Source organism: Tauraco erythrolophus, chromosome 5 (assembly GCF_009769465.1).
Source record: "Tauraco erythrolophus isolate bTauEry1 chromosome 5, bTauEry1.pri, whole genome shotgun sequence".
NCBI classification, from domain to species: domain Eukaryota; kingdom Metazoa; phylum Chordata; class Aves; order Musophagiformes; family Musophagidae; genus Tauraco; species Tauraco erythrolophus.
This window is the reverse complement of record NC_141469.1, coordinates 78,467,674-78,489,256: the sequence shown is the minus strand read 5'-3', so window position 1 is coordinate 78,489,256 and position 21,583 is coordinate 78,467,674. Positions and strand designations below refer to the sequence as shown.

The 21,583-nt window shown below is 42.3% G+C and overlaps 1 protein-coding gene across 1 annotated transcript in view; it reads left to right on the top strand.

Annotated features, from left to right (window-relative positions):
• Positions 1-21,288, top strand: part of MCUB (mitochondrial calcium uniporter dominant negative subunit beta) — a 55,156-nt gene extending 33,868 nt beyond the window's left edge. The window contains exons 2-8 of the mRNA XM_086612510.1: positions 10,932-11,007; positions 11,274-11,444; positions 17,160-17,264; positions 17,473-17,633; positions 18,497-18,700; positions 20,081-20,197; positions 21,086-21,288. Coding sequence (XP_086468636.1) covers positions 10,932-11,007; positions 11,274-11,444; positions 17,160-17,264; positions 17,473-17,633; positions 18,497-18,700; positions 20,081-20,197; positions 21,086-21,163 — 912 coding nt within the window. The 3' untranslated portion in view covers positions 21,164-21,288. The remainder of the gene's footprint in view (positions 1-10,931; positions 11,008-11,273; positions 11,445-17,159; positions 17,265-17,472; positions 17,634-18,496; positions 18,701-20,080; positions 20,198-21,085) is intronic.
• The last annotated feature ends 295 nt before the right edge of the window (positions 21,289-21,583 follow it).

Sequence of the window (21,583 nt, the reverse complement as noted above, 5' to 3'; positions counted from 1 at the left end):
TAGAGGGAGGGGAAGTAGAGCAACTCTTAATTGGCTGGAGTTCAAAGGCTTTGGGGTGAAAAGTGAGCAGCAAACATGCAGATTTGCCAACCCTCCCCAGGAGGCACAGCAGGAGCATCAGAACACAGGTGCTGAACCATCCGGGGCATACAGAGCCTTTCATCTTCTGGTACTGGTTTTAATTGCTTTTCTTATGATAATAAGCTTTAGGAAAAGTCATTAGAAACCTCTGCAGGAACTCTTCCATTTTTCTGTTTGTTTTGCCTGCTCTGTAGAAAGGTATAAACATACAGCCTTATTGTACAGTGTGGAAACTGAAGGGCAGAGTGATGGCTCAGAGTGTCACAGCCAGGATTGGTTGTTGATTTCCAAATATCATTGCTGCCTGTATGCTTTGTACTTTTACTCCTGAAGGAAGAAGGTGAAAATCAGACTATTGCTGGGTTTGATAAGGAATGTTGCAAATGAGTTCACTGAGTCACTGTTTCAGCTAAGGTATGTTTTTAAAACACTGGTATCAACAGCTGAAACATGGAAGTGGGCAGCATCAGAAAGCCACAGCCATTTGATGTTTTTAGATGAAAATAGCTTCTTGAACACCAATGGGAGAAGATAGATTTCCAAAAGAAAAATAGAAAATAAAGCAAAACCTTTTTTTTTCTTGACATCTGGCAACACTTTGGTGTGTCTGTTCGAGCGATAGCAATGTTTGAGACCTCCGTCCACAAATATTTGAGAGTGATGGGTCTTTAGACAAAAGTCTTAAAGTGCCAGGACATGCTCATCAGGACCTTAGCTGAACTCTTGGGTTAACGAGGCCTCTGCATGCTCAACAGCATGACTGTGTTTTGTTTCATGCCAGAACAATGGTTGTATTTTCTAGGCATCTCTGCTATGGCTTCTCTTTTAGCAGGAACGTTGTCGAAGCTACTTCTCCCAGCAAAACTCTTTTCCAAGAAAAAAAATAGATGGTTGCAAGCTTGCCTACTTAGATGAGTTTCATGGTTTTAAAAATATGTGTGTAGACCTCTGATAAGGGACTTGGAGTAAAATTGTCTTCTCAAGTGTAGCGTTGCTGTTGCTAAACCCAGCTTTTTGCAACTATCCTGTGAAGTGTGCGTAAAAGCTGGAAGCTCTTAAATGCGTTGGTATTGATATGTTTGTAGTGGCCCCTTTGATCTTGTTGCTTAGAAATCTTTACTTTCCTTCCTTTTGTTTGAATTCCTTTATTTTTTTAAATTTATTTTATATTTTCCTGCTGCTAGGATCTATTAAATGGCAGCTCTGCAGTTGCTGACAAAACCTGTTGAAATCTCTCTTAAATCGTGATCTGAAGTTTGCTGTTCTTTACTGGCTGTGGATGTTCTTACAGCGTCTGCCCTAGAGATTTTTTTAAATGTTATTCATCAGAAGCTATGGAAGGGGAAAGGATTAGCTTTCTGTGTTTACTTGGCTGTTTATACCTTTGTTTTCTTCAGTTACTTTCTAACAAGGCTAAGAAACATATTTTGCACTCTGTGCAAGTAATTTGATCATCCGCAGGAGTGTAACAGCATATAAAGCTGGAATATAAACTAACTACTAAGTTCCTTTTGGGAATGACTCTATAACTATCTGTTATAAGGGATATAAATCATTGTATCTACATACTAATACCGATTGCTAACAGAGAAGAGCTTTTGATTTGATCTAATCTGTTAGTAGTTCTATTCCTACCTTTTTGTTTTGGTTTGTTTTTTTTTTAAGCAATCAAAAGAAATTTATGTTTTCCCTTTGGAAAAGTGCCAGTTTTCATCTGCCTGTGCAAAACACTGATTCCTAAGTGTTTGGGCTGGTCTAACTGCAGACCTATTTTTGAAAAAAAAAAAAAAAAAAAGGAATGGAGTGGAGATACAGAGATGTTTCTAAAAACATCTTTTTGTGGTCTTTTATGTTAATATAATTAAATAGACAAATAATTCCTGGAAATGTCATGGCATGAGAAGAAGAAGAAACCTCTCTAATAGTGCAACATTCAGATACTTGCACTTAGATTTGCTCTAAATTTTACTGGGAAATTTGCTCTAAATTTTACTGGCTCTGGATCTGCAGCTAACAGTCTGCATTGCCAAGAAATGTTCTGCTTTTGGGGTGATGATGTTTGAGTAGCAGAAGTTGCTAGCTGTGGGGAAATGCTCTTCAAGAGAGAGCAAAATTTCAGTACTATTACGTAAGAACCATGCAGTGATGTTTTTTTTTGGGAGGGGGGAAAGATGGGGCAATGGAACAGGGGAGATGGTTGCTTTGATATTGCAGGATATTGGGGTTCCTTCTGGCTTGTGGTCAGATCCTAGGGAGGTCTGAGAGGAGACGAGGTGGGAAATGCACTCAGAGGGGAAGAAATGGAAATGATTTGCTGGAGAGGTGGCTGAGTGGGGAATGAAGGGGACGCCATGGAGAAGAGCCAGCTTTCCCTGCCCGACGCGTTTCAGAAGCCGTGCAGCTCATTCCCTTTCCAAAGATCTACAGCGTGTTACCTGCTGAAAAAACTTGCTGAAAAGCCGTGTGAGAGCCCTCGCTGGGAATTTCTCCGCCGCTGATAATTCTGACTGACCTTTTTGCACGCATCCATCAGATGCTAATTCTAAGCCCCGAGTCAAGCAAATTTCCCAAGCACTGTCTTCTTTATTAGCCAAGCTTTAAATGCCTTCAGGCGTTTGAAACCTGCACAGTTGAGTAAAGAAAAGCCTGGGAAAACAATACCCATAAAAATTAACAGAAGTGCATCCTTGTAGGTGCATAAAAAATGGGGTTTTTGTGTTGGGGGGTAGAGTTATTTATACTGTAAATAGAGTTTCCTTTCTAAATGAATATGTTGACAACCAGCTTTGTTTTCTGAGTTATATCATCTTTTTCCTGCGTGCTACAACCTGCCCAGTGCTTTCAATCTGAAAAGCTCTGTAAGAGAAAAGCAAGAGTTGCCTGTAACTCTGGTAAACCTGTAAGTGCGTTCGTCTGACTTTGCATCCCTATCTCTCTTATTTTATCTCATTTCAGCTGAAACTGAAACAAGGTTTTTCTTGGCTGGCAATTTGAAGAATTAGTGTTAATCCTAGAGATGTGTTTGAGTGGGTTTTTTTGAGAGATGTGAAAGCAGCTGTGTGCATTGAGTTACGCTCTTTCTAAGACGTTTGTAGGAAAAGATGCCGCAAGCCTGTTTTCTTATCTAATGAGATATACTATAAGAGCATTTTTGAAAGCGAAGTTACTCTTGTTACCCTTAAAGTAAAATTTTGCAGCATTTCCCAGGTCAGGATGCCTGTCCAAGAAGGCATGGCACAAGAGCAAAGATCCATTCTGTGGGACAAACTAAAAGTCCTATCTCTGTGCTAACAAATTAATCTTTTGACCAAGACTGTTGTTGGGTAACAGATGGCACAGCTCTCGAATGTAGGCTTGCTTTTGCTTTTGATAAAACACAAATACGTTTTGAGGCTCTAATTCCTCCCTCTCAAAGTCTTACCCCTTTTTGATTTGCAAACTTCCTTCTAGGTGTTGTTGCATCCCATCTTACATTCTGAAAATAAAGTAGGTTGGGAAGAACAGCAAATTTCTGACAACTAGACTGTATTGAAACCGAATGAAAATGTGAGATTTCCAATACTGTAAAACCTTAGACTCAGAGGAGGTTTTAGATCTGCTTCTCTTTGTAGGAAGGGAAGGAGAAGAAGGTTTGATAAAATAAGAAGACACAATTCTTGGTGTTCCTCCTAGCAATGCACTTGACCTGCGTAATTTTTTTGGTTTTTGGCCTGTCCTTACATTGCTTGGAAGTCTGCTGGCTTTGAAAAGCAAGGATTATCTGCACCTTCAGAGTAGTCCCCAGAAGACACTGCAGGCAGATGTAAGCTGGTGTTCACCCTTCTTGTCTCCTCAGCGCAAACAGTGAGGGGTCACTGTTACTGAAATCAGGCTTTTGGACAGAGGAGGGTGAGGCTTAATTTCAGCCTGCTTTAAATATCGGTGTTTTCAGCATCTATTTTTATGGCTTGTAAAACCCATAGGAATGAGAATCCAGGTGCTTCCCTAGATACACCAAGCTCTGCATCCTCAGCTGCCCGCTGGAGAGTCAGATGACCTCAATGACATATGATGTGAGAAGAGGGACTTTGCCCCCTGTGGTCATCCATGACTTGCAGGGGCTGCATAACAGCTTTTGTCCCCTACCCGCACCTGCAGAGTGGAGGGGGAAGGGGGGTGTGTGTGTATGTGAGAGTGGGTGGAGGAAGAGTTTGGGCAGGAGCAGGCGAGAGAGCCCAAAGGAATCGCGAGCAGAAGTCAAGCGGAGGATGTGTGCTTGGGTGGATGGTGTCCCTGTTGAAGCCCTGCTGCAGTGGTGGGTTTGACTGGCTGCGACTTCACAAAAGGGGTTCTTGGTGGCTGGTCATCTTGATGCTCTTATCATTGCAGCTGTCGCTTTGGTCGTTGGTAGTGTTTGTCTTGCTGCTTGAATGTAGTGCCAACTGTTCTTGGAACCCGAGCAGAGGCAGGAAATTAAAGATCATCATGGCTGATAAAGGCACAATGAAAAACAGGCATGTGAAACCAAACCTTTTTTTTTTTTTTTTTCCCCTCCCCAGTGGTGTAAGAGGAGTGAGATTTGAAGGAAACCCACACGAATGCTGATTTGCTCTCGCTTCTTCGAGATGACTTGAACATGCATACTCATGTAGAAACTACTGCTTTGCTGCAAGAGACCTCTTGATTACTTTTTTAAACTTTGATTTGTACTGAGGAAGGGGGTTCAAAATGCTGTAGATTTTGAATAAGCTGCAGAGTTGAAATGTAAATCATAGAATCACAGAATGGTTTGAGTTGGAAGGGACCTTAAAGATCATCTAGTTCCAAACTCCCTGGCCACAGACAGGGACACTTTCCACTAGATCAAGTTGCTCAAAACCTCATCCAGCCTGACCTGGAACACCTTCAGGGATGGGACATCCATACGACTTCACTGGGCCCAGTGTTTCACCACCCTTTTTTTTGTAAAAAATTTCTTCCTTAGATGTAATCTAAATCTGCCCTCTTTCAATTTAAGCCATTGCCCCTTGTCCTGTCACTACACACAGTTGCAAGAAGCCCCTCTCCAGCTTTTTTGTAGGTCCCCTGTAGGTACTGGAAGACTGCTAGAAGATCTCCCTGGAGCCTTGTTGCAAGGTGTTTCTTGTAGTGCCCTATGGAGCAGCTGGGAGAAGGTATTCACTGCGTGGTCCACATTGAGACAGGAAAGCTTTGTCTTGGGAAAATAAGAAAATCTGTCATCTTTTTTTTTCATAGGAAAAAGAAATATATCCTGAGTGTTCCCAAGTGTCGATATCCTTGCTGAAGCTGTTACCTTGGTATAGGGGTATTAGGGCAGAATGAGTGATGTGTCTGTCGTGGGAATTTCATTTGTTGAATTGGAGATGGGCTTCTAGGAGATGTTGCTAAATCGGAGCAATGTGCCTTGAAGCTACTGTTTGTATTGAGGCTGTTGTTGCATGATCATCTCCATCGATTCTAGGACCAGTGGAGAAACAATGAAAATCCTTTCAGTGTAAGCAAAGACAAATTAATGAAAAGTTAATGAGAGAGAAGGTGTTTCTGTAGCTCAAGTGGGCACTTGTAAGATGATTGTAGATGGCTACTAGGGCTCCTAATGTCATATTTTCCTACTTATGTGAGATTGCTTATAAAAGCAGCACAGAAATTTAACAGCAGATATCTCCAAAATTTCCTTGGTGACTCATTTTAAAAAGGGAAATACCTTATATATAGTTATTGTAAACTTGGTCTGAGTGCTAATTCATTTTTGGTAACCTTGGTTGTGCAAGATCTGCAAACTCAGTAGACTGTGACAGCACCTGCTTTTTTTCCTCCTTTCCCTTGGTTTTAAACCTTTCTTTCTGAAATGTCTGTAGATAGTTTATTCTGAAATTGCAGATTGTTGCTCCATAACTAATTAATTGCTTTGTTTCCCTTGAACAATCAGACGGGAGCCGACATCATTCATATGCAGACAACATCTAGGTGTGTTTATTAGAGACAGAAAAACATAAAAGTCAATATGGAAAATATAAGTAGCTATTTACAGTACGTGTCCTCACTGAACAGTGGCTAACACATACCTGCCCTTGTTTTCCTCCTGCTCCAGAAAAGCAAGCAGCATCTGGAGAGGTGTCTCGTTTTGCCCTCTCCTTCACAGGCCAGGCAGGATCAGCGCATGGGGAGAACGATGCACACCAGGAATGTTGGCTCATGTAGTGACACTTAGAAGGAGAGGCCCCAAAATTCATTTTTAGGCATTGCAACTACTCATTTCCCCCCTGATTTTTCTCCCTTCCATTTCCTTCCCCTAGCCCTTCTCCAGCAGACTGTGAAGGGAGCCGTACCAGGTGTTGGATGAGGACTCCAGGAGATATTGGACCTCTCCTCTCTGCCGAGGGAAAAACTGTAACATTCTATGACTGTTGAAAAGCACACTGCAAAATACGTTTTAATTAGAGTGTGTTTTGCTGCAGTGTAATTAAAATAAGAGTAAAAAGCTTATGCTTAGTGGAGTAGTGCTTTATAGTGCTTTTATTGTGGTGCCTTTTTATTTCAGATTCTTATCATTGCCTTAGAGAGACAGAAACGAGAATATGGGAGACCACAGCATTCATCGTAACAGTCTGCAGTAATAATTTTTTGTGAAGGCTGCCTGTGGATTTGACTTGAGGCATTATCAACAGCATCTCCTGCCAGAGGAATATAGTACTTCAGCTGCAGTATTGCATGGCACTTCAAGAAGAGCGCAGACGGAGTTGAGCTGACTCTGTGGTTTTTGGTTGGAATGAAAAGCTTTCCACTAATAAATGCAATTTTGCATTAATTAATGGGGACTTGATTGTTGAAGGAGCATTACGTTATTTTTGCTGTTAAAAAAACCAAACCAAAACTACTGAATCTTCTGAGTTCTATATAAGCAAAGTCAAAATGGTTTCAAAGATGTGATTGTTGGCTAGCTGCACTTCGATTCAGATTTTTTACAATGTTTTGATATGACAAGTCAAAATGAAATAAATCAACTAAGTGTCAAAGATAGTAATTCTGTGCTTTCAGAAAGTCTCTGATGCCATCTTTTTGCAGAATTCCTTTTTCAAGGTCACTTTTTCATGATAAAAATATTTTTGCTTCCTGCTCTCTCCCTTCCCACCCACATTACAATTTTCCACAGAACAGACGTTACGGTTCCTGATGAGACTCCTATTTGCATATGCAGTGCTGAGGAAGATCAGAAGCTTTCATGCTGTGTTGTATACTGATTATGATACCAATTTCTTAAACATAACTGGTAATTTCTTAAACATAATGTAAATTTGAGCTCAGGTTTGCAGCAAGAGTTGCTCAGCGTTGTAAGAGATGGCTTATTTGGAACAGCTAACTCCAGCAAACGCAGTGTAGGTAGGTTCAGTGGTTTGCCACTCTCAGAAGTGAAAAACGCAGAATTGCTATTCCTGTCTCTCCCACCCCCTATGTCTGGCTGCTTAGTTTTCCATCTCAGTTATGCTTTAGTCCCTAAAGCTGTGCCGTAAACCAGATCATTGGAATTTCCACTCTAACAGTGCCAACTTCTCTGCTGTTAGAGACAGGAGGTGCCCTTAAGAGAGTCAGTACTTCTTTAAACTGGATATATGTTTTCTGCTTTGCACCAACCGGTATTTTTGAATGGAATATATTGGATTATTTTTATCACAATTACCATTCTGTGCCTTAAATTCTTATGAATTTTCAGTCCCCAGCGTCCATGCCTTGAACTGAATCAGGAGATCTAGGTCGCTGTGGCTGACTGCTGCTCCCAGGTGTTTTATGTTAGGGAGCAAATATAGCTGAGGGAGAAGGGATGTTTCACAGATAAATGCTGTTCACAAGCCTTCGGCCCAATTCCAGAACGTGGTTGTGATTGCATTAGAGGTGTTTTAGCCAGATGTCCTGCCACGTGTGTGTTCAAATTGCAGAAAGACATAGAGTAACTTGCTTTAGCCTTTGTGTGGTCGGATGAATTAGCCAAGAGATGCGTATACTGACATATCAAAGACTGAGTAGTGTGCTGTCATCATTACGGTATCTCAGAGTTAAAGTTTTGATGCAGTTAATTCAGGATACGTTCCTTCTATTCCAGCTCTCACTGATGGTACTGTGAGGGCAGTCTTGTTGGTTTGGTCCCCTACTTCAAGTCTTCCTCTTACCTGCGGAGGCTGCCGACTTCATTTCTTTTCCAGTGACAGGGTGGGAGTCATTCCAAGCTCAGTGATTTGGCTGTAGGGTGCAAGCTAATGGTTTAATAACTTTACTGAAACTAGAGATTTAACTCTGGAAACATAAGGAGAAAGTCAACTGAGCCCTTCATGCTTCCCAGCTAATCAACTTAGAGCTTGTATAGAGAGGGTTCGTTATCTGGAAGTCAGTTCAGCTCCATGGTTCAGTGGCTTTTGCTTTTCTTTTACTTCACGTATTCTTTGCAGGTGATTTTAGTGGTTAGGCTGCATTAACAGACAATCTAAAAAAGAGTAAAAAAAGCACTTCAGTGTATAGACATTCTTTCAATGGATCGATCATGAATGATAAATGTCAAAGTCTAAAGAGTAATAGAATTGAATACCTTAAAGATCTTAATTTAATAAGTAGAATTTAATATAATAAATATTTTTAACTGAATATATTTACTATGTCTACATATTTTAATAGATTTTTATGTATTCATTGCTGAATGCATTGTTTGCTCCATAGGCAAAGTAGGGGTTTGGAACTAGATGATCTTTAAGGTCTCTTCCAACCCAAACCATTCTATGATTCTATGATTAAAAAAAAAAATAAATTAAGGAACCTTCCAATACAAACATGGAGCAGTTTCATGCCTGAGGCAGGTTGGAGGATAGGTATGTCAAATGCAAAATATTAATTGCAAAGTTACATAACAGGTGTCTGTAAAAAAAAATTAGTTCCTTAAGTGTACCTCTCAGAAGAAACAACCCAGTTGTTAGACTCAAGGCTATCGAGTGTTACCTTGGAGTGTTCTAATCGGTGTGTTTCAGGGTCTTTTGTAGAAAAAACAGATCACATATTGAATGTTGTCTCCCTACTGCTAGACTGGTGAGAACTGGTGAGCTGGGCTGTGTGTCCTGCTCTGCCCCAGGTAAAGTCTCTTGCTCTGCTGGAGAAACAAATAAGTTATGCACATATCCCAGCTCTGGGTGGCCATTTGGCATTCCTGCACTCCTAATGTCTGCTCTTTTTTTCTTTTTTTTTAAATAATCTTCTTATATTTAAGATATTTTAATATTTAGTCTAGGTTTCTGAGTGGTTTTGATGCCTGAAAATTACAGTACACAAATTTCTCAGTGTCAGAAACTCCCAGTTCGATTCGTTTTATTTTCTTTAGGTCCTGAAAAGTGCTCGTTCTGGGTAGAAAGCTAGGGCGAGGTCAGCATCTTTGAAACGCACAGATTTATTTTTTACAGGTGAATTCTTTACTTTACCTAATAGGATATTCCTGTCCAGACAGTCAAGCTTGTGATTCTTTAAAAACAAATAAATCACACGAACGTGGTGAGCAGTGCTTGGCGTACTGAATGGGCTCTTGCATTCAGAGCTTTTCTTTCCTGCCTTGTCGAAGGAGATTAACTTGCAGACTATGAAATGCTGTGGCCTTCAGAAAGATGAGCTATCAAGGTCACCAGAGACGGTCCTTGTCATCTCTCCCCACGTTGTTTTCCACTTCCCCCAGCTGTCATATTTCAAACCCCATGCCTTGGTCCAGCCCACACACAAATTTTGTGACCACCTTAGTCAGGGATGCGATTCCCCTTCCTGCTTCTGCCTCTTACACTTAGTTATTAGCAGTAATGCCTGCTTTGTGGGAGTCACTGCAGTAAAACTGTTCCTCTCCTTGTGCTGGGGGACTAGCTGTAGAAGCAGAGCACTTTTGTGTCGGAGTAGTTGTGTCTTCTGTAGCGTGGCTGGAATGCTTTAAGTACACAGGTCTAATGGGAGCAGTTTGTCTTCTCTGTTTGAAGAGTCTTCATGGTTCTCACCAATGTCCCTGGAAGGAACAGGCTTGGGGACGTGACCATGCAGGTTCAAAAACCTGCTGTCAGCATAGTCCCAGGGCACAGGGGATGCTTACTGCATCGGGGTGCACCTCCTTCCGTGTGGCACCAGAGGCTGGTGGTGCTGTCAGTTGCAGCAGCATCTCAGCTGCAGTTGAAACAGCCGTTCAGATTTAAAAAATAAAAATAAAAGATCTTCCATACTTCGGCAAGCCCTATTGTTGTTACTGCCTTTTAACGCCATGGATGTCACTAGTTAACCCTTGGTGTACAACACATCAATACGAAGCGAAGGGGAGTGACCTCGGTCCGTGTTGGCTTTCATTTTATTTGAGATCATGAAGAGCGCCGCTCTGTTTAATTCAGCATTAAAAGACTTCACTGGAACCGTACACGCGGTTTTAAGTTACACTGTGGGCTGCTGCAGAACGCTTCTGCCTTCAGGCATCATGACGTAGGGATCTTTCAAGCAGCTGTTTTGGGGTAGAGAAGAGGGCTTATTGTAAGAGTTGCATGAAGCACTTCAGAAACACTGCTTTCATGTTTTTCCTTCCCCTTTCCCTTTTCCTCGCGTTATTAACACCACACTAAGCAAGTTAAACTAAGGGCGATACCTTAATACCTTTGGCAACGTTTGTGCTTTCTGTAAGGATGGTTCTGTCTTTTAAATAGAAACGGGTGAGCGAGGGGTTTTTCTTCAGAAGGACACCTCTGCTCTCAGACCATGCAAAAGCAGACCACCTTGACAGTGGTGGGTGACCGCTTTGCCAGCTGAATCTTGCATCCTGACCTTTCTGAAGCAAACTGCCTGTGTCCCTGCTGCAGGTGGGGCGATGGAGGCAGCCAGGAGCGTGGCGGGGCCGGGACGCAGCACCTTACAGCACGCTGGGGCCATCTGACGGTAAGCTCGCCCGGCGGGTTTTCCCCCTTCCCACCAACATCAACAAGCTTTTGATTTATTTTGCGAGGGTAGGGCGAGATGATGTTAGCTGAATGTTTTATATATCTGCATCCCAGAAGTAGTACTATATTGATTAAAGAAATCTAGAATGTGTTGTGTGCTTTTCTTTATTCATCCCGTGTTTTAAAAGTCAACGACAACTTACAATATGACTTTTTAGCTTTTTTTTCCTTCCCTTTTTTTTGTTTGTTTGTCTTTCCCCCCAGAAGTAACTGTTAATTACAGACATGGTCTTCCTGTGATAACTCTTACGCTGCCCACAAGAAGTGAGCGCTGTCAGTTCACCGTTAAGCCAATGGTGACCACTGTAGGGGCATTCCTGCAGGATGTGCAGAGAGAAGATAAAGGAATTGAGAAGGCAGAAGTCTTTGCAACAGGTATCTTGCGTTTCTGTCATTCCTCAAAATGAATACATTTCTTTTCAAATGGACTATACTTCTCTCCTGAAGCACGAGTTCAGTCCTCCATCAGGTTTAGTGTTGTTGCTGTTGGGGTAGCTCTTGAATGCTTCTGGGGTTTATTGGCATTTCAAATTTAATATCTGAGTTGCCTTGGAAAGACTGATTAAAAATGCAGAACTGAGCATATTACTGTAACCTTCTTCATATCCCAGTAGGGTCCTCCATTATGTTTTTCAGGTAGCTTCTCTTTGTAATGCTATCTTTAAATAAATGTCTCTCTTCTACTTTCCTTGATACCTTGATACCTTCTTCTTTCCTTGTGTCGTGGTTTTGTAATAAAAGGAACTGAGGGTCGAGACAAGAACCGAGAAGGAGCACCCACCAACCATGGTCCCGGGCAAAACATGACTCAGGCTTTTTTCTTAAACCAAAACAATTTATTAACAGTTGCTTAAACAAAGACAAAAGGAAACAAAACGAGTTACTTGAGAAGATAAAGAGTAAACAAGGCCAGATCTTAAAACAACACCTCCCCACCTTTTTCTTTCCTTTCGTTCCTGGATCTACCCCCCCCCCAAGCGGCGCAGGGGGACAGGGACTGGAGGGGTGCAGGTCAGTTCATCCATGTTGTTACTGCCGCTCCTTTCTTAAAGGAGGAGGAGGCCTTACACCATTTTTCCCTTGCTCCAGTGGATCCCCTACTCACGAGAAAAATCCACAAACTTCTCTCAGGCTGAGTCCTACCCGCAGGACGCAGTCCTTCCCCATGGGTTTACTCCAGTGCGGGCTTCACCACAGTCTCAGATTCTTAGGGAGCTGCTGCCACTCGCTTCGGCGTGGGTCGTCCCACGGTCTCCAGATGCCTCACGACCTTGTCGTGCATCCCATGCCCCATTATTAACAGTACCTGGTCGTGCATCCCCTGCTCCACGACCTCTCCTGGGCTCAGGCATCTCTTCCCTGACGTGGGTTTCTCCACAGGCCGCGAGTGGGTCTCTGCTCCGCCGAGTCTATCTTGGTTGCAAGGGGTCCGCCTGCCAGCTCACCACCAATTGCAAGGGAAACCTCAGCTCCAGCACACCTCCTCCCGCTCCATCTTCGCTGCCCTTCTGTCAGTGTGGCCATTTCTCTTAGATCTTAGTCCTCTCTGGGTGAACTCGGCCCGGCGGGCACCCCGGGAGCGAGGTGCTTCCCGAGTTCCCCATGCGGCTCTGCCAGCGCCATCTCCAGCACGTGGCGCCGGCCCAGCCCGGGCAGCCGCCCAGCTGGGAGCCAGGAGCCAGGGCAATGCCCTCCTCCTGGGCAAAAGACCTTTTCCCGTCCCTTAAATAGGGCAATTCGAAGAGGCGATGATTTAGCTCAACCCCCTGAGGGGGATGGGACTCAGATCTGGTGGCACAGGGAGCAAATCCCCTCTCCTGCCACCAGAACACCCCCCCTATGAAACTATCACACCTTGTCCTCCATGACCATTCTTAAAGACAACCAGTCGGGCTCTTGAATGAGATGTCTGCCAGTTGTTCAGTGTTACCCGGAGCTGGAAGAATCCATTTGCGTTACTACAAATTTGAACTCATACAGAAAACTTACTAAGAGCTAAGCAACCAGCAACCAGATAATATGTGCAATGATAAATGGAAGCTTTTTGAGACTTTAGGGAGGTTTCATTCATCAGGTGGAGTACAGTACTTTGGGGCCCTTGAGTTGAAAGGAAAAAGCTATACTGATATGTTAGCATTGATGTGGTCTTTCCTCCTTGTAGCATACTGTTTATCCCGTTGTCCCAAGTCTTCAGGTAATTTTCTCAAGCTCTGCTCACTGTTTTCATGTGGTTTGTCTCTTTGGTCTGCCTGTAGATAGAGGCTAACATCCAGTTAGTTAAATTGGTTTTTAATTTAATTTCCAAGACAACTTGGTTTGCATTGGCAGTGCTTTGTAGTTTTTCCACAGCAGTTCCAAAAAGTCTCTCAACCCCTGTCCTGGTCCTAGAGAAGGACTCAATCTCAAAAGTAGAACTGAGATGTAACTTGTCTGAATCTGTAGGATAGGTACTTGAATTTGGCTAACTAAAAGCATCTATTTCTCCCCTTCCCCTCTCACCCTCCTAAAAAGAAAAGAAAGAAAGAAAGAAAGAAAGAAAGAAAGAAAGAGAAAATTAAAAAAAGGATAGCTCCATCCCTATAAAAAGATTTATTTTCTATCAAGTAACACATAAACAGAAGAAAGGATGGGGTCAAGGAAAGTTGGCCCAAAATTTCATAGCTGGGTGCACTCCTGACGTTCCCTTTCTTCCTGGTTGATATTGCAGAAGGCTGCAGGGATTTCTAAAGGAACTGAAAATAGATTGATGCTCCTAGAAGATCAGGAAGCCACAGATGTAGGAGAAGCTGCTTTAGTTGCCTTTGGGAGCACATTTAGTAGAACAAGAAAATACCCCATAGAGCAATATATTGATATCCTCTAAACCAATGGAGATGTGATCTATGTGGATCCTGGTGTGTGTGTGTGAGCTTTGCATACACAGGAACTTTGGCGTTGTGTTGGTTTGGTTTGGTTTTTTTAATTGTGACTGCTAGGCAGCAAAGGTAGAAAATTCTCTTGAAAAAGATAATTTCATAAGAGACTGTTGTATCTTCAGAGGCCACTGCAACAAATGATCATTTTCAGCAGTTGGCCTTCCCCTTAGCATGGAAGTTTTCACTAAAAAGGATTTCTTACTGGGGTGAGGCAGGGCTAGCCAAGAACATGCAACCACGAGCAGTTAACCTCAGAGTACTGCTCTCTGCGCAGAGGCATCCATGGCAGAAGTATTTATGATTCACTGCTGAACCCCAGTCTTCTGTGGTACGTCAGCAAAAGCTGACTGCTCCTTCTGCTTCAGTGCAAGCATCGGTCACTTGTGAAGCGTAAGAGAATTTCTGTAAGAAAACTACAAGTCTGTTGTTTTTGGCATGGATGGGGAGCAGGTTCCAAAGCAGAAAGGACTTTGGGCTGTTTTCACCTCCTCTCATCTGTTTAACTGCTTCCCAGCCCCCCTTCCCACTTTGGAATAGAAGCATTGTGTGCTTTGCTTAGAACAGTGACTGTTCAACAGTTCTCTGCTCTGTATTTTTCAATTGCTGGGCAAGTGTAATGTTAGAGAACAGCTTAGGTGTTTTAGTTTATTAGGAAACTGATACTGTAAAGAGAAACTGTTGGTCAAGTACCGAGAGCTGAATTTAAACATTATTAAAGAAAAATTATGGAGCCTTGATTTAGTGCAGACACTTCTTCTGTGTCATTTAGCCATTAAATGAAACTCGACCTTAATTGAAAGCATTAGTGCTGTGTATGATGACTCACTTTCATTTTCTGTGGATTCAATTTTGGTCCTGCAAAACTTCTGTAGAAAAAAAAATGGCCCTTGGTCCACATTTGAACACTTTTGCTAGGGTATAGGAAGGAAAGTTGCCTTTTGCTGCAAGACTGTGGGGAATTTTCTAAAATAAAACCCTTCCCTTCCCCTCAAACTTTCCTACTTTTCAGTTAATGAAAGGTTGGACAGGTTAATAAATTGGTGTTGTATCACATCTAGAACAAAGAGCCTGTCTGGCACTTCTTTTGAAAAGCATTTTTTGCTTAAATGTCACTTAATAAATGTCACCGTAATAATTTACATGCAAATGAGCTTTGATGTTCTATTACACTGGGAAAAAAAAAAAAAAGAGTGGATGGGCACATAAAAATTTCAGATTTTGGACAGAAAGTGATAGCCTTCCAGGTTTGCTTTGCTGCCCACACAGAGTGGGTCGGAGAGCCAGCTGGTGTGCTAGCTCACGGCGTTCGGTAGTCTCAGCCTCAGCAGATGGGGCTCAAGAACAGAGTTCCAGCAAATAAATAATTGCAGGTGTGGGGTTATCTATGGTGCCTTTCTGTAGTGGACATGTGGGGACAGATGGAGGAGCTGGGGCAGTAGCACTGTGACAAATCTTTACTTAGAAAAATCGTCATGTTTTGTAGCTTGATCATTATTTATCTCAGGAGTAAAGCTGCTGGTTTCTGCCACTGCCCACCCCTTGGCAGACGCAGGGAAAGATGCCCTTTTTATGTATAGGAAATGGAGACTAGGTCAAACAGCTACCGTGCAGCAGCTGCTCTGTGGCATTTGAAACCCCCATGCCACAGCAATGTGTCCAGCAGCAATGATGTGTGCAGCTCCGGGGGTTCCTTGGGCCACCTGAACCCCTGCGTGGGCTGGTTTTACTGGGTGGCTCTGGGATCCACTGGACTTGGGCCACCAAGACCCACCATTACATGTTGCTGGTAATGACTCTGGGAGCTCCTTTTCAGTGTCTTCAGCTCCCTGTGGGATGCGATGTCTTCCTCTGCCTTTTAGCTGTGGTGAGGTGTGGTGGACAGTGAAATGAAGAGATACGACAGTGGCAGGCAGGAAGAGTAGTAATATGCGAAAGAAAAGAGGTTGTTTACAAACTTGATGCCCCTTTAAACAGGGAAACAAAAAGCAGAGATGGGACAAAACAGATCTTTTACATTTCAGCAGAGGTTTTAGATTCCATCTGCCTTTGTGTGTTGAATGTAAAATAGGAAGAGGTCCATTTCGCATTCGGATGCAGCTGGTTTTCCTGTTGTTCAAGAAATGGGAATGTTGCCAGACTATTAATCTTGCCAGATCTACTGTGTTGAGAATGCCCTGGGAAGGGCTGCGGTGTGTCCAGGCTGTTGGATGACAGCCTTTTCATATATTCATGTTGTGGTCCTCCTACCAGTGGCAAATCTTTTCTGAGCCCTAGGCGGATACAGATGGGGTGAAAGGGCCTTTGGCAAAGTAAAATGGTAGAGAGGGGATGAAAAGAAGGAATAAATATAAAAGCAGGATAAAATCTTCAACAACCAGCTTTCCTGATGGAATGTCACCTTGTCTCTGAATTTAAGTCATTGAAAATAAATACGAATTTCTTATTTTCTCAGCTTGTTCTCTGTGTTGCTGATGGGATAGCATTCATGTAAATTTTTGCATTAAAAAAAAGAAAAGTAGAAAAGAGTTCTCCAGATCTTTTTGGCCTAAGGCCTCTGTGGCTCCTGGTCTGCCTTGTACTGGACAGTCTAGCTATCTGCTTATTAACTCCCAGTGCTAACTGATATTGAAACAGAGTGGCTGCAAGTACCAGTAATAAAAATCTGAACACCACTACTGACAGGAATCACTCCTTTTCACTAGAAGAGCTTATTTAAAGACAGACATAAATCTGTAACTGAAGTTGAGGCCTTTGGCGGTCTTTAAATTTCTCAAAACCCTTTGTCCGAGTGAAGATGCAAACTTGCGTGTGGATGGAGAAACAAAAATGCAGATCTTTATGTTGCAATTTGTTGCTCTTCTATGCAATACTACTTTATCTTCTGCCCTCCCCTTCCCAATGGGTCAATACTAGTCGTGATTATAACACACGAAAATGCAAGTCTGCTCACAGTAGTGGCAAGTCCAAATGACACTGCTAGAGAAGGCACTCAGGCACACATTCTGCGTTGATGTGTTCCTCCTTACTTTTTGGTATCAGTTACCACATTTACTAGAAGTACAGTTCCTTCTAAACGTTATTGATAAAGAACTCCAGCATGTTTCCAAAGGGGTATCAGCTAATGTTTAAGATTCCTTACGATAAATGATTTAGAACTTACATTTTTCTTCTGCAGATGGTAGCAAGGTCTCTGATGCAACCTTGATGGAGGTCTTACTGATGAATGACTTTAAACTTGTTATCAACAACACAGGATACAGTGTATCACCTCCTCTGAAAGGTAAGGGTGATGCTTATAAACTCCAATTAGCTCACTTCATCTAGTGAAAGGCATGGGAAGTCTCAGAAAACTGGAACCTGTCTGGAGAAAGGAATTTCTCTTTTTTTTTTAGCATTGGATGGTCCTACCTTTTGAGCTTGGAGGTGTGGACAGGATGAAGAAGGGTAGGTTCTTCAAATGTTTTATATGCCAAACATTTTGTTTTCAGATAAGCTGAGTAGTGAGCATGCTGCTGAAATGGAAGATATCAAATCCTTGGTTCACAGACTGTTTGTGGCTCTACATTTAGAAGATCACCAGATAAGGAAAGAGAGAGAATTGCTACAGAAACTGGACCATCTGAAAGAAGAGCTGCTGCCTCTTGAACAGGTTGGAAAGTGGGGTTGCTTCCCCCCCCCCCCAAAAAAAAAAAAGCAACAAAACAACTCAAAAGCATTTCCTTTCATCAAGAGTAAGTCCTGTGATAGAAAAAAAAATCAGCATTAATGGCTAGGGTGCGTGTTTTGTTTGTTACACAAACAAGAGTCAATTCAAATATAATTCAAATTATTTTCGATTCAGTTCTTTTCCCTTCTGTTATGCACATGCCCTGGGTAGAACCCACAATACCTGGAGAAAGCTGTCATGAACAAGCCTTGGCATGGCTAGTATGGGGATTGAAAGTCCTCTCACTCACTTGTTACTCTCTGAGTTCTCAGTACCCATTATGGAAGAAAACAATAGTGAGGTAGAAATCATCGGTGGCTTAGGCTAGAGTTTTCTATATCACCAAGGCAGCAAGGCAGATTGTTTGGACTAATGGTTGCTGTAACCCAAGAAGGGAAGGTACGAACTTTGATCTAGGGCAGGCTAAGCTAACCTCGCATGAGGGGAGGAAGCCAGAAAGAGCTTGACAAAGTGGACAAACTTTTCCTTGGCTTCAGACTTGGTTTGTGAGGACCAGCCCTCAGTGTTAACCAGAGCTGCCTTGAATGGTAAATGGAAACCCAGTAGTCGTAAATCCTTCATAGTGGGAAGGGGAGACTAAAAGCAGCATTTCTTGGGAGATCTGGTTGCCCTTGGATTTCAGTCTTTTTCTTTCTTTATCCCTTTTGGGAGGATAAGTCGTTAAGAGGAGTCAGCAAAAGATCCTGAAAAAGGATCTAGCCCAGCAGGAGAAAACATAGTTGAGGAGCTGCTCATCAGTTGCGCTCATGTTTGCTTGAACCGTTTTCTGTATTTCTTTTCCTTAGATGAAAGCCAGAATCACGGACAGTGCAGATGCAAAGACCTCCAGGCTTCTGTGGGTTGGCTTAGCTCTGATGTCAACACAAGGGGGAGCGTTGGCGTGGCTCACGTGGTGGGTCTATTCGTGGGACATCATGGAGCCAGTTACATACTTCATCACTTATGGGAGTGCCATGGCTTTCTATGCTTACTTTGTTCTTACTAAACAGGTAAGTCTTCGTTTTGTAAATGTCTGGAGTATTGTAAAGGAGGAAAACTGACTCTGAAAATCACAATGTTTGGGCTCTGATGAAACTATAATTAAGTAGCCTTGCCATCAGATAGGGACTTTTTTGATCCCTAATGGGGCTGGATTTAAACGTTACATTATGCCAAGTCAAACCAGGTACTGTTACACATGAACTGCAGACCAGGTGCTGAGCATAACTACTATTTGTAAGATTTCATAACCTAGGGAATGAAAAGTGATGAAAGAAGTCTCTCCTTTTATTTAAAGTTTTTGTACATCACTTTGAATAGCAAATAGCACCTTGCTCCTTGCTGTAAAGGGAGAGCAACTGGTAGGGCTGTGCCAGTTTGTGATTGCTGCCTTACAGCAGGCCAGGAAGGAAACCACCAAATAGTAGCTTTTATTTGCTGGAGTTCACATATAAACAGTACAGGATGCCAAATGGTTTGGAAATGTGGCAGTTGCATTATTGAAATGTACCTAATTTAGTGCCTGAAAAAACGTTGTTGCTTTGTTCTTCATCTGACTGCTTTCCGTTGACTTTGACTGAATGGAGGTAAATCTAGGACAGCTGAAATGGGGCAGGAAACTGGCTTTGTTTAGAAGAAAAAATTTTGCTGAGTAACAAAAAAAACAGTTCTTAACTGAGCTGCACAATACAGACTTGTCCTGAAATCCTTTAAGACTTCAAGGAATGTTTCTTTTTCCTGATTTAGCTTAGTACTTCACTCCCAAAGCAGATGTCTCAATGTCAAACTTTCTGTGATGCAAAACTCTCTTTGTTATGGAGGTATGTGGAAGAGTAGCCAGTGCTTCCTTCCGTAATACCGATGGATCTATAGACCACGTGAGATGTCAGATTCCTTTAGTGAAAAGGGGAGATGTGTCTGGTTTTATGAACAGCTGGCTCTGAATGTGAGCTTTACTCCTCCTCACTGATTTTTTTCCTATATTAGTAGATTAGTACTTGGCTTTTCTCAACAGCTGCTGGTGTCAGTGCTTGAGATTTTGAAATAATTGTTTGAGAAATAGTAGTAGAACTTTCTCTGACTCTTTGGAAGTAGTATCCGTTGACTCAGGCAGCTCCAGTCATGAAGATCATGCTATGTCTTTATGATGATTGAAAATTCCTTTAGATGTGATAGAAATGATTCCTACCATGTGTCTAAAAGGTCCTTATGACCTATAAGGGCATAGCTTCATATATAGCCTCGTAACAGAATATACGTGTGTGTTGAACGGGATAAATCTTCCTGAAACAGGCTGAATTTCTCTTGAAAACTCATTTGTGCAGATAATTTTCTGACCTCCTCCCAGTTTTCTTGCTAACCCCAAACATGTTCCCTGCTGTCTTCACCAGGACTACATTTACCCTGACGCCAAAGACAGGCAGTTCCTCCACTACTTCTATCGGAAATCCAAAACGCAGCATTTCAATGCGGAGCGGTATAACAAGCTCAAAGAAGACCTAGCAGAGGTATTTAAATACAGTCCTGAAATAATGAGGTAGCCTCTGGGTTCAGACTTTTACAGTAAACTCAGCTAACGCAAAATTGGCCTCATTGACTTACATTCCAAACAGCATAGAGCTTACCAGCCAGTTTGAGCTGATAACCATGCCATGTTTGCCAGTGATGTAGAAACGACTTCAGTAAGTCATCAGAAAGGGAGACCTTCATAAATTTAGTTTAAAACAAGTCAGTCAGTTTCAGCCCTACACATCAATTTTTTGCATACTCAAATATGTTGCATTTCTGGCCATTTTCATAGAATAGCTGTATTGCTTTTGGAGATGCTGTGTTTGCTGCGCTGCTGTGGTAACACAACCTTCTTCCTTCCTTGGAAGGAAACTGTCTTGCAGAGTTCAGCATTTGACAACTTAGTACTATTCTCAGGTAGAACGCTGAGATTTCCATCCAGTCACCCATATTCTGTAAAACCTGGTGGTATGTGCCAGGGAGAAACTTTGTAATCTTTGTGAAAAAACGTAGCAGATGCCACTCCTCAATTCTTACTCCCCGGCTCCATCTCACCAGCCCTATGTTGGATGTCTTGTAAAAGAAAATCGAAACTACCCCTAATTTTAGTCCAAGACCTGTGGTTCAAGGGTATCATTTCATGAGCCACATTTGGCATGAGACTAGAGTTTGATGCTTTTTCAGTAACCTTTTGAGTATGAATTTCATAATTGTAATTTCAGGAACGTACTACTTTGGGGTGTGGGGGAGCGGGTGGATTTGATTAGGTCGGTTTCTTGCGTAAGATCCATGCCTTCTGAGAAAGAAAAGATACTGGAGGTGTGAAAGAAGAGGAGGAAACGGAGGGCTGCAGAAGGATGAACTCTCACTCTTTCTTGCACTGGCAGGCAGAAGAATCTCTGAGGCGTCTGCGCCAACCTCTGCACCTGAGGCTTCCAATCCAGGAAATCAATGACAAGGACTGACTTTGGCTTTGTATATATCAGAATTGCCCTTTCAAAGCTCATACAAACATTTAGTTACTCTATAGAAACTGGATATTTTTGACCACTATAGTTTTGAAAATTGCAATAAATATCTATAAAAACGATTTGGTGACTTGATGGTTTGGGGTTTGTTTTTTTAATAGTATAAAGAAACTGCTGAAGCAAAGTTCCTCAAGATATTTTGTCAAATCTCATCAGTAAAATGAGGCATTCTGCCTGCTGGTAAAATGACAGGGATGTTTTATAGAACAAGGGCTGTCTTTTTAGGACTATTTGCTATAGCACAGCAGTAGCTCACAGAAAAATTTTCTGCATTGAATATTAAGGAATTTTTTCTTCCTGAAATTACTGTTTTCCATTCCCTAGCTCTGTGCTTTGACTCTGATACAACACCATTGG